The sequence below is a fragment of the Ranitomeya imitator genome, chromosome 3 (genome assembly GCF_032444005.1).
Source record: "Ranitomeya imitator isolate aRanImi1 chromosome 3, aRanImi1.pri, whole genome shotgun sequence".
Classification (NCBI taxonomy): Eukaryota; Metazoa; Chordata; class Amphibia; order Anura; family Dendrobatidae; genus Ranitomeya; species Ranitomeya imitator.
Window position 1 is genome coordinate 532,012,852 of NC_091284.1, and position 13,034 is coordinate 532,025,885.

The following is a 13,034-nucleotide window of genomic DNA, read 5'->3' on the forward strand; positions in this document are numbered from 1 at the left end:
ACATGTGCACGGACCGTCCCATTCACTTGAATGGGTCTATGTGTGTAGGGTCTCCGCTACGTGTGAAAACGGTCACCACACATCCTGGAGACACGGACGTGTGAAAAAGCCCTAGGGTTAGGCTACAAAGTGAGGTTTTGGTCACTCAGCTCCAAAAACTTCTCAAAACCCTCAGTGTGCACATCGCCTTATTCTAAGGACACAAAGTGATGTTTTTTTTTTTTCAGTTGAAAACATAGTCAGAAGAAGAGGCATGCAACAAGGAATACGCAAGTAACCACAGTGCTGCATAGAAGAATATCAATATATTTTTCAGCAGATGTATTATGACAGCAAAAGTTCTTAGCTCTGTCCACCTATAAAAATAAAGATGCCTTAGGTATCATGGGCAGCACGGTGGCGCAGTGGTTAGCACAGCAGCCTTGCAGCGCTGGAGTCCTGGGTTCAAACCCCACCAAGGACAACATCTGCAAAGAGTTTGTATGTTCTCTCCGTGTTCACGTGGGTTTCCTCCAGGTACTCCGGTTTCCTCCCACAATCCAACGACATACTGATAGGGAACCTAGATTGTGAGCCCCAACAGGGACAGGGATGATAATGTGTGCAACCTGTAAAGTGCTGCGGAAAATGTTAACGCTATATAAAAAATAAAGATTAAAAGATTAATGCCACTACCTGTTCATGACTGGAAAATCATTGCCTGACAAGTCTTAGTTTCTCTCATGACACAGCAATGTGAGGATAAGGATTTGTGGCAAAGCCAAGGAACCCACATCATGCAGCGATGTACAGGCAGAAGAAACACAGTGCTGCCACCATCCTCCACAGGGATAATAAAGATAGTGATGTAACATAATGAGTTCTTACCCAAAGTGAAGGAACAATACCAGAGAAACAGAGGGAGGGACGGAGTATCACTATCCAGGACCCTCTCATCCACCAATCTGTTTCATTAAGCTCAGATTATTGTACGTTATATGTAGTTCATATGTTATATATTTAAAGGGAGTTTTGACCCTGCACAACCTTACTAAATTGATATGATTGCAGGGGACATGTTACTCCACCAAATGCTAACATGTCCCAGCAACATTTTACTGTCCCAGTAAAGTGAACGAGATTCTTGAAATCTCTAAACATATTGCTTATTTTTTTTGCTGCAGGTTTACAGCAATTTACAATCTGCAGCATGTCAATTCTTTCAGTGTTTTTGTAGCCTTTTCATCTATTCTAATGAATGGAGAAAAAAACGCAATAAAAATCAATAAAAAATGAATGCAAAAATGCAAGAGACAAGTTTTTGATGAAGAAATGTCTGCAACAAATACTTAAGGTGCGCACATACCCTTAGGCCTGTCCCACACGTCCAGATAATTCTGGTACCGGAAAAATCAGTGTGGCACACGTGCGGCAGTCGTGTGCCGACTGGGTACCATACGCACCGTGCAGGAGACAGCGCTAGAGTTAAGCGCTGTCCCCTGCTTTGGCTGCTGAATCCAGAATTCATTCCTTCTTCCCAGCAGCGTTCGCTGGAGCGAAGGAATGAAAAATCTTTTTTTTTTTGTTGTTGTTAAAATAAAGTTCCCGGTAATCTCCTCCCTCCCTATGGGAGGTGGAGCCGCATATTCATCACTGTAATAAGCGGCACCACGTGACCGCTCATACAGGAAGAGCTGCGACGCTGAGAGGAAGCGCCGAGGGAGCTGGGTAAGTATTTTAATGCCAGCGGGTGGGCGCACAGGGGGAGGGAGGGAGGAGATTACCGAGAACTTTATTTTAACAACAACAACAAAAAAAAAAGATTTTTCATTCCTTCGCTCCAGCGAACGCTGCTGGAGAGAAGAAATGAATGGGGCTTCAGCACCACAAGCTGGGGGGACAGCGCTTACTGTAGTTTTACACGGGCCCATTGACTTTAATGGGTCCGTGTGATCCGTGCGTTCCCACAAACACTGACATGTTTCCGTGTTTTTCAAACGGACACACGGTCCGTGAAAACACGCTGACATGTGCAGAGACACATTGATTTTAATGTGTCTACGTGAGTCAGTGTCTCCAGTACGTGAGGAAACTGTCACCTCACGTACCGGAGCCACTGACGTGTGAAACCGGCCTTATGGAGTAGGTCCACTATGAAGACTGCCTGAAGAAATGTTAAAAAAATGCTTTAAAGACTCTTCCTATTAATTTCTCTAGTAAAATAACTTGCTATTTATCTGAGTTTTTCTTGCAGTTCAGGTTTTGAAAAATGCCAGGTGGAAGAAAGGAAACTGCATTTCACTTCTTTGAAGTTTCTCCTGATGAAAATCGCTCCTAAATAGGCGCTGTCCAATCAAAAGGCTACGAAAAATCCATTAGGCAAAAAATCTGCAAAGATGCTTTAAATACAATTCAAAACCGTATCAGGAAAGACTCCAGGAAACACAAAACCTCCTCGTAAAACTCCTAACAGAAGAAGTTTCCTTCTGCAATTTCCACTAGAAAGCTCATCATTTCTGAGAGCCTCAAAAAAACCTTTGTGTGCACATAGCCTACAGCTCTTCACACATCTGTTCAGACATTTTGTTCTGTTTGAGGATCAGACAAAAGGAATAAGTGATCTGAAGCAGAGGAGCCTCATTGATGATCAAGTTGACCAGGGTGCCATTTTTAGAAAAAGTCCATGGTGCAAAGATTTTCCATTCGGGTATGAAAACGGCCACCAAATAACCAAATAGACCTCTTAAAGGGAACCTGTCACCCCGAAAATCGCGGGTGAGGTAAGCTCACCGGCATCAGGGGCTTATCTGCAGCATTCTGTAATGCTGTAGATAAGCCTCCGATGTTACCTGAAAGAGGAGAAAAAGATGTTAGATTATACTCACCCAGGGGCGGTCCCGCTGCTGGTCAGGTCGGATGGGCGTCTCTGGTCCGCTGCGGCGCCTCCCATCTTCATTACAAGACGTCCTCTTCTGATCTTCAGCCACGGCTCCGGCACAGGCGTACTTTGCTCTGCCCTGTTGAGGGCAGACAAAGTACTGCAATGCGCAGGCGCCGGGCCTCTGACCTTTCCGGCGCCTGCGCACTGCAGTACTATCCTCTGCCCTCAAGAGGGCAGAGCAAAGTACGCCTGCGCCGGAGCCATGGCTGAAGATCAGAAGAGGACGTCTTGTAATGAAGATGGGAGGCGCCGCAGCGGACCAGAGACGCCCATCTGACCTGACCAGCAGCGGGACCACCCCTGGGTGAGTATAATCTAACGTCTTTTTCTCCTCTTTCAGGTAACATCGGGGGCTTATCTACAGCATTACAGAATGCTGTAGATAAGCCCCTGATGCTGGTGGGCTTACCTCACCCGCGATTTTCGGGGTGACAGGTTCCCTTTAATAAACACATTGAAACGGTGTACAGGAATGCCCGTGAGTGGAGGCATTTTCCATTAGTCACTGTCCTGAACAATCTAGCAGTGTGTATATAAAGTAGATTGCTATCACTGCAGTATAGCGACAAGAAGCCATGATAATATGTCACTGGATTCTATTATATACGTATGCTTTTATATATGGTATATAACTCAATTTTCCTATATATCCATATTTCATAGATTGTAAGCTTGCGAGCAGGGCCCTCATTCCTCTTGATGTCTGTTTTGATCTACCGTATGTGTTATTGTTATGCTGTAATATCTATTGTCTGTACAAGTCCCCTCTAAAATGTAAAGTGCTGCGGAATATTTCGGCGCTGTAAAAATAAAATAATTATTATATTTATTATTATTATAGCTACACTGCAGGGATTGGTATCAGTATAAATATGCTGTACTGCGCTAGATTATAGGATTGCAGCCAACGGCTCTCCTGACATCAGTATCTACCAGCACTAACTAGCAGCACTGACTACCTGCACTAAGTATCGACAGTGATTGCCTACAATGACTACCAGCAGTGACTAACAACACTATCAACAGTAACTACCGGCACTGACTACTAACACTGGCAACCAGCAGTGTCTTCCACCACTAACTACCATCATTTACTACCAGCACTGACTACTGGTAGCAGGGCCGGCGTCAGCACCCGGGCAAGTGCCGGGGCCCTGGCGAGAGAGAGGGGCCCACTCACGCTGTCATAGATACAGCTGGCACAAGCATCTTCTCACTCAGTCGGTGCACCCAGGCAGGCAGGCAGCAGGCACATAGGGGTTAAGAGAATGCAGCCAGCCGTGACTTTGTGGGCGGAGAGAGCACGTTCTCCTGCTCTGCTCTCCGCCCCTGGCTGGCTGCAGTGCTAAACTTATCAGGCAGATTCCGGAGGAGCTCCTACCGGCGCCTGAGTGAGTGCGATGGTATCGCTGTATTCTGGGGTTCTGGGTGATCTGGGCGGCTGCAGGTTGCACCCCACCAGTTCCTCCCCTCTCCTCCTCCAGACATCACCCACATTTTTAGGCAGCGGAGACAGACAACAGCAGACTGAACCACAAGTCCAACTGCAACTGGAGCGCCCCCAGACACAGGGCCACAGGTCACTCGGTACCGGTCCTCTCTGTCTCAGTTCTGGGGTTGTCACAGTGGCGGGATCCGGTCCGTGACCCTGCTAAGGGGCGTCCAATGAAAGAGTTGATGGTAGTTTGTCAAGGGTTCGTGACACCACCTGTGGTGTTTGGTCAGGGCGACCAACGCTGCTTCGGGGTCCGCTGGGGTGATGGAATGGCAGCTAGATGGTATACCTTCCCACAGGTGAAGTGTATCCCCAGGGCTTCCCAGTAGTGTAGGTGGCGACGGTGTGAGGCGCAGTTAATAACGAGGACACAGGGTTGCTGTCTCTTTACCTCTTTACTGGTGACTTCAGGATCCTTCAATCAAAATAGAAAAGATTTTCTGATACAACAACGCCCTGCTCACAACACTGCACAGCACCTCTCCTGTATATATACACTGCACAGCACCTCTCCCCCTGTATATGTACACTGTACAGTACCTTTCCTCCTGTATATATACACTGCACAGCACCTCTCCTGTATATATACACTGCACAGCACCTCTCCCCCTGTATATATACACTGCACAGCACCTTTCCTCCTGTATATATACACTGCACAGCACTTCTCCTGTATATATACAGTGGGGCAACAAAGTATTTAGTCAGTCAGCAATAGTGTAAGTTCCACCACTTAAAAAGATGAGAGGCGTCTGTAATTTACATCATAGGTAGACCTCAACTATGGGAGACAGACTGAGAAAAAAAATCCAGAAAATCACATTGTCTGTTTTTTAACATTTTATTTGCATATTATGGTGGAAAATAAGTATTTGGTCAGAAACAAAATTTCATCTCAATACTTTGTAATATATCTTTTGTTGGCAATGACAGAGGTCAAACGTTTTCTGTAAGTCTTCACAAGGTTGCCACACACTGTTGTTGGTATGTTGGCCCATTCCTTCATGCAGATCTCCTCTAGAGCAGTGATGTTTTTGGCTTTTCGCTTGGCAACACGGACTTTCAACTCCCTCCAAAGGTTTTCTATAGGGTTGAGATCTGGAGACTGGCTAGACCACTCCAGGACCTTGAAATGCTTCTTACGAAGCCACTCCTTCGTTGCCCTGGCGGTGTGCTTTGGATCATTGTCATGTTGAAAGACCCAGCCACGTTTCATCTTCAATGCCCTTGCTGATGGAAGGAGGTTTGCACTCAAAATCTCACGATACATGGCCCCATTCATTCTTTCATGTACCCGGATCAGTCGTCCTGGCCCCTTTGCAGAGAAACAGCCCCAAAGCATGATGTTTCCACCACCATGCTTTACAGTAGGTATGGTGTTTGATGGATGCAACTCAGTATTCTTTTTCCTCCAAACACGACAAGTTGTGTTTCTACCAAACAGTTCCAGTTTGGTTTCATCAGACCATAGGAGATTCTCCCAAAACTCCTCTGGATCATCCAAATGCTCTATAGCAAACTTCAGACGGGCCCGGACATGTACTGGCTTAAGCAGTGGGACACGTCTGGCACTGCAGGATCTGAGTCCATGGTGGCGTAGTGTGTTACTTATGGTAGGCCTTGTTACATTGGTCCCAGCTCTCTGCAGTTCATTCACTAGGTCCCCCCGCGTGGTTCTGGGATTTTTGCTCACCGTTCTTGTGATCATTCTGACCCCACGGGGTGGGATTTTGCGTGGAGTCCCAGATCGAGGGAGATTATCAGTGGTCTTGTATGTCTTCCATTTTCTAATTATTGCTCCCACTGTTGATTTCTTCACTCCAAGCTGGTTGGCTATTGCAGATTCAGTCTTCCCAGCCTGGTGCAGGGCTACAATTTTGTTTCTGGTGTCCTTTGACAGCTCTTTGGTCTTCACCATAGTGGAGTTTGGAGTCAGACTGTTTGAGGGTGTGCACAGGTGTCTTTTTATACTGATAAGAAGTTTAAACAGGTGCCATTACTACAGGTAATGAGTGGAGGAAAGAGGAGACTCTTAAAGAAGAAGTTACAGGTCTGTGAGAGCCAGAAATCTTGATTGTTTGTTTCTGACCAAATACTTATTTTCTACCATAATATGCAAATAAAATGTTAAAAAAAACAGACAATGTGATTTTCTGGATTTTTTTTCCTCAGTTTGTCTCCCATAGTTGAGGTCTATTTATGATGTAAATTACAGACGCCTCTCATCTTTTTAAGTGGTGGAACTTGCACTATTGCTGACTGACTAAATACTTTTTTGCCCCACTGTACATTGCACAGCACCTCTCCTGTGTATATACACTGCACAGTACCACTCCTCCTGTCCTGTATATATACACTGCAGAATTTACAATAGCTGTCACTCATGTAAGAAGTGAAATCTGGCATTGAACTATAAATTTTTCTGCCGTATCTGTGCATCATAAATCAGGGTATGTGTTAAAGGGGGGGGCCCACGTAGATTCTTTCGCCCGGGGCCTTCAAAAACCTGGAGCCGGCCCTGACTGGTAGTGTCGACGAGCATTGACTACATGCACTGACTAGCAGCGACTACCAGCAGTGACTACTAGCACTGACTACCGGCACAGACTACCTATACTGACAACAAGCACTGACTACCAGCAGTTACTATCTACACTGACTACTAGAAGTAACTTCCAGCACTGACAACAGACAGTGACTACAAGCACTGACTACCAGCACTAAGCAGTGACAACCAGCACTAAGCAGTGACTACCAGCAGTGAGTGACTACCAGTACTAAGCAGTGACTACCAGCACTAAGCAGTGACTACCAGCAATGACAACCAGCACTAAGCAGTGACTACCAGCAGTGACTACCAGCACTAAGCAGTGACTACCAGCAGTGACTACCAGCAGTGACTACCAGCACTAAGCAGTGACTACCAGCACTAACTACCAGCAGTGACAACCAGCACTAAGCAGTGACTACCAGCACTAAGTAGTGACTACCAGCAGTGACAACCAGCACTAAGCAGTGACTACCAGCACTAAGTAGTGACTACCAGCAGTGACTACCAGCACTAAGCAGTGACTACCAGCAGTGACTACCAGGACTAAGCAGTGACTACCAGCACTAAGTAGTGACTACCAGCAGTGACTACCAGGACTAAGCAGTGACTACCAGTACTAAGTAGTGACTACCAGCAGTGACTACCGGCAGTAAGCAGTGACTACCAGCACTAAGTAGTGACTACCAGCAGTGACAACCAGCACTAAGCAGTGACTACCAGCACTAAGTAGTGACTACCAGCAGTGACTACCAGCACTAAGCAGTGACTACCAGCAGTGACTACCAGGACTAAGCAGTGACTACCAGCACTAAGTAGTGACTACCAGCAGTGACTACCAGGACTAAGCAGTGACTACCAGTACTAAGTAGTGACTACCAGCAGTGACTACCGGCAGTAAGCAGTGACTACCAGCAGTGACTAAAAGCAGTAAGCAGTGACTACCGGAAGTGACTACCAGCAGTAAGCAGTGACTACCAGGACTAAGCAGTGACTATTAGCAGTAAGCAGTGACTACCAGCAGTGACTACCAGAAGTAAGCAGTGACTACCAGCAGCACACACAGCCTGGCTCGGCGGCTTCTCATCTAAAGTGAAAGTATGACGCAGCAGCAGGCCAGTGACAGCAGCATCCCCTGCACCGTGCGTGATCTCCTGCTGGAGACTACAAGCCCCACAATCCCTTGCTTGTGACCCGAGCTCTGCCTGACATTACAAGCCCAGAGAGGGGGAGCGCGGGGCCAGTGCTGCGCGGCGCTGCTGTCAGGATATGACTGCCCTCACTATTATTTGGATGGGATCCCAATAGTCGCCGCCGAGCTGGGGGAGTGACGCGGCTCGGACGGACTTTCTGTAATCCCCACCCCGCATTGATGCCCGGCGCTCTGGCACCTTTATTCTTGCACATCGCCACTTTGGCTCTCGGTAACTGTACATGGCCGAGCCTGCACGCCCGGTCCCTCCGATCTGATTGCACGGCCCGTCCAGTGCCCGGAGGAGAGGTCGCTGTCCCGGTGTAATCATCCCTTCCCGATGCCGAGAAGATGGAGAGTCGGAAGCTGCTAGACAAGAAGCCGGGGAGCGGGGAGAGGTCGGCCCTGTCCGCCCGGGAGCACTGCGAGCTGCTGCAGAACATGATCGACATCTCCATGTCCAACCTGCGGGGGCTCCGCACACAGTGCGCCGCCTCGAACGACCTGACCCAGCAGGAGATCCGGACCCTGGAGGTGGGTGACGCCAGCGATGGCAGGGTTAAGTGGCTCGTGCATTTAACCCGGTGAGGCCGGGGAGAATGCCGCCGTTTGCAGGCTGAGATCTCCGGCAAGGAATGAGTTAATGACTATAGCACCTTGCTATACGGAAAGAGAGTTGTGGTGAGAGGCTGCGACCGTCTGCAGCCACAGCTGTGCCTGTATGGATGGGCAGCAGAGGCCTGTGCTGCTGGCAGGTGTGCCACTGCTCTCCATCACTGGCACAATGTCTGGGGCCATGGATGCTCCTATAGGTGTCACTGCATATAGAGATCTGTCCTGGACCAAATGTAGCGCACAGCGACTGTCAAAATAATCCACATTGTGACCATCAGCTTCAACTTTCATCTGGTCATTGGGGTGAACAAAAAATATGTCCTGCTGTCATTATCAAGGCAGAAGATAGCAGGTTAGTTCATGACACAAGATGGCAGGGGAACCTGTAATATGGGGACAGGAACTGTACGCAAAGAGTGGACACAAGATGGCAGAGGAGTCTGAGATTAGTGGACACGAGCGGGCAAGAGAATCCACCACTAGTGGACACATAATAGGGGTGGCTGTGATTAGTGGATACGGGATGGCAAGGAAGACCTGATTAGTAGATATGAAATAGCAAAGTCTGTGATTAGTGGGCAGGGGAGTCTGTGATTAGTGGACACGGCAGGGGAGTCTGTGATTAGTGGACACGGCAGCGGAGTCTGTGATTAGTGGACACGGCAGGGGAGTCTGTGATTAGTGGACACGGCAGCGGAGTCTGTGATTAGTGGCCATGGCATGGCAGGGAAGTCTGTGATTAGTGGCCATGGCATGGCAGGGAAGTCTGTGATTAGTGGACACGGCACGGCAGGAGAGTCTGTGATTAGTGGACACGGCACGGCAGGGGAGTCTGTGATTAGTGGACACGGCACGGTGTGGGAGTCTGTGATTAGTGGACACGGCAGCGGAGTCTGTGATTAGTGGCCATGGCATGGCAGGGAAGTCTGTGATTAGTGGACACGGCACGGCAGGAGAGTCTGTGATTAGTGGACACGGCACGGCAGGGAAGTCTGTGATTAGTGGACACGGCACGGCAGGGAAGTCTGTGATTAGTGGACACGGCACGGCAGGGAAGTCTGTGATTAGTGGACACAGCACGGCAGGGGAGTCTGTGATTAGTGGACACGGCATGGCAGGGAAGTCTGTGATTAGTGGACACGGCACGGCAGGGAAGTCTGTGATTAGTGGGCACGGCAGGGGAGTCTGTGATTAGTGGACACGGCACGGCAGGGAAGTCTGTGATTAGTGGACACGGCACGGCAGGGGAGTCTGTGATTAGTGGACACGGCATGGCAGGGAAGTCTGTGATTAGTGGACACGGCATGGCAGGGAAGTCTGTGATTAGTGGACACGGCATGGAGGGGAGTCTGTGACTATAGGACATGAGATAGAAGAGGAGTCTGATTGGTGGACACGGGATGGCAGAGGAGTCTGTGATTAATTTTATGAAACCCAGAGTAGTCTATGATTAGTGGACACAAGATGGCAGGGGAGGCTAAAGCTGTCCGTAGATGTTAGATACTTTTTGGCAGATCAACACCATTTCAGTGGGTTTTCCACTAATCTAATGTCCCACCTACATCACATGACCTGTAGATCTCATCAAATAGTGCTTACGGACACCTTTGAATCTTAGTTCCTCCGAAATCCATCCTTTTTGTAACTAAGATATTTTGTGTAACACAAATATGGGAGGCCCAGCATTCTTCTGAATATCAGATTTACCAATTTTATTGTCCACAAATTGAAGTCCATCTCAGAAGGGCAAAAGATTAACTGACGCGTTTTGAACAATCATAGTCCTGGGCATACAGGCCTACTGCTGGGTGGCTCATGCCAGTGCCGCTCAGTTATTACTTGATCATTGAGTTGTACAGTTGACACTTGTAGTATTTCCAGTGCTCCATCCCACGAGACTCCTGAGAGCACTGCTTCATTGTCATGGCCAGCTCAGGCTTCAGCTGCGGTCTAGTGAGGGACAGTAGCGAGTCCTTAGAGAATGGCTTAATTGATATTAGTTACCCTTTGGGGATGAATAGAGCTCTGCAAGACCCTCTTACATGGGCAGATATACTACCTGTAACCAGTTCCTGTCTACTATATCATACGTGACGCGGTTATGATGGTTTTGTTCTATCGTCCATGTGAATCCCTCTAGGCCGGTGTTGTTGGCATATACCCTCATGCTCCGTTGCATGTACTGACTACCAAGCATGATCTTTAGGTCAGCATAAAAGATAGTATCAGTGACTATCAAGCACACTATGGCTGATTGTTTGCTCACTGACAATGTACAGACAGGATGATGAACAGGAAAGAATGTTCTCTACGATCAATCGTAGGATCAATCATCATATAAGGCCCTTGAGTTTAGGTAAAAGCACAGACCTACTTTGGTCTGTCATTAAGCCAACTTTGTAGACTTGTCTCTTTAAAATGAGGTCTGCACAAAAGTGTGATTATGGTAGATGTTTAGGCCTCTGGGCAAAACCTATCAAATCTTCATCTTTATCACTCTTTTGTCAGAAGGTGCTTTATACTTAGCACCATGTTACAATTTTTTATTTGACCCTCAGCTCGGTGCACTTGAGGAGATATTAAATTAGAGATAAAATTAGAATCATGTTTACTAAATTTTCCCACAGATGAATTTTTGTTGTATTCTTGGCGTGTTAACATATATTTCAGCTATATTATGGTTAACTTGATTTGATGCACAGTGACATGCAAAAGTTCCCCCCCCCTGGACAAAATTGCCATCATTAGGAACTGAAGATGAAATGATCTATAAAATGCCAATAGTTAAAGATGACAAATTTCCTATGCATTTTAGGCAACAAAATAATATATCGTTTAAATTTAAAAAATGACAAAAAGGAAAATGGGCCAATGTAAAAGATTTGACACCCTGCATTGTTAGTACCTAGTAACATCCCCTTTTGAAATTATCACAGCTTGTAAACGCTTTTTGTAGCCAGCCTAGAGTCTCTTAGTTCTTGTTTGAGGAAATTTCATTCATTCTTCCTTGGAAAATTTTTCCAGTTCTGTGAGATTTTTGGGTCATCTTGCATGCACTGCTATTTTGAGGTATAGTCACAGATTTTCAATGATGTTCAGATCAGGGGACTGTGAGGGCCATTGTAAAGCCTTCAACTTGCGCCTTTTGAGGTAGTCTATTGTGGATTTTTATGTGTTTAGGATAATTATCCTTTTGTAGAAGCCATCCTCTTTGAACTTCAAATGTTCCCTGTGCCATTGTCTGCAACACAACCCCAAAGTATAATTGATCCATTCCCATGCTTGATGTTTGGCGAGATGTTCTTTACCTAAAATTCTATGCACTTTTTTTTCTCCACACATATCTTTGATCATTATGGCCAAAGAGTTTTAGTTTAACCTCATCGGTCCACAAGACTTGTTTCCAAAATGCATCAGGCTTGTTTAGATGTTCTTTTGCATACTTCACACACTGAATTTTATGGTGAGGAAGCAGGAGAGGTTTTCTTCTGATGACTCTTCCATGAAGGCAATATTTGTGCAGGTGTCTTTGAACACTAGAACAATATATCACAACTCCAGAGTCTGCTAAATCTTTCTGAAGGTCTTTTGCAGTCAGGCGGAGGTTTTGATTTGCCTCTCTAGCAATCCTACGAACAGCTCTCACTGGAATTTTGCTTGGTGTTCCAGACCTTATCTTGACCTCTATTGTTCCTGTTAACTGCCATTTCTAAAATACATTTCGAACTGAGGAAAGGGCAACTAGAAAACGCTTTGCTATCTTCTTATAGCCTTCTCCTGCTTTGTGGGCCTCCACCATTTTCAGAGCACTAGACACCTGCTTATAAGAACCCATGCCTGCTGTTTTTTGACACAAGGTTAGAGGAGGCTGGGTTTTTATAAAGCTGGGAACTATTCCTCATCTGGCCTTTCCTAACGATGATAGTGAACATGCCATAACCCTAACGGACTAATTAAGGTCTGAAACCTTGGTCTAAGTTATCTGAGCACACAAATTTCCTAGGGTGCCCAAAACTTTTGCACTGGTCCAATTTTCTTTTTGTAATTTTTAAAATGAAAAAAAATAGAAAGACAATAGATTTTTTTTGTTGTTGCCAAAAATACAAAGGAGATATGTCATCTTTAACTTTAGGCCTTTTAGAGATCATTTCATCTTCAACTTGATTAGCTGTTCACAATAACAGTAAATTTGACCAGGGGTGCTCAAACTTTAACATGACACTGTAATTCAGACCACAGACCACATTTTATCGTTTTTTCAGTC

General features: G+C 46.4%; 1 protein-coding gene across 2 annotated transcripts in view; it reads left to right on the plus strand.

Annotated features, from left to right (window-relative positions):
- The first annotated feature begins 8,124 nt into the window (after positions 1-8,124).
- KSR1 (kinase suppressor of ras 1) overlaps positions 8,125-13,034 on the plus strand; it is a 313,042-nt gene continuing 308,132 nt past the window's right edge. The window contains exon 1 of one of the 2 annotated variants that reach the window (XM_069757808.1): positions 8,125-8,689. In XM_069757808.1, coding sequence (XP_069613909.1) covers positions 8,507-8,689 — 183 coding nt within the window. In that variant the 5' untranslated portion in view covers positions 8,125-8,506. The remainder of the gene's footprint in view (positions 8,690-13,034) is intronic. The other variant, XM_069757809.1, reaches the window with a different exon arrangement.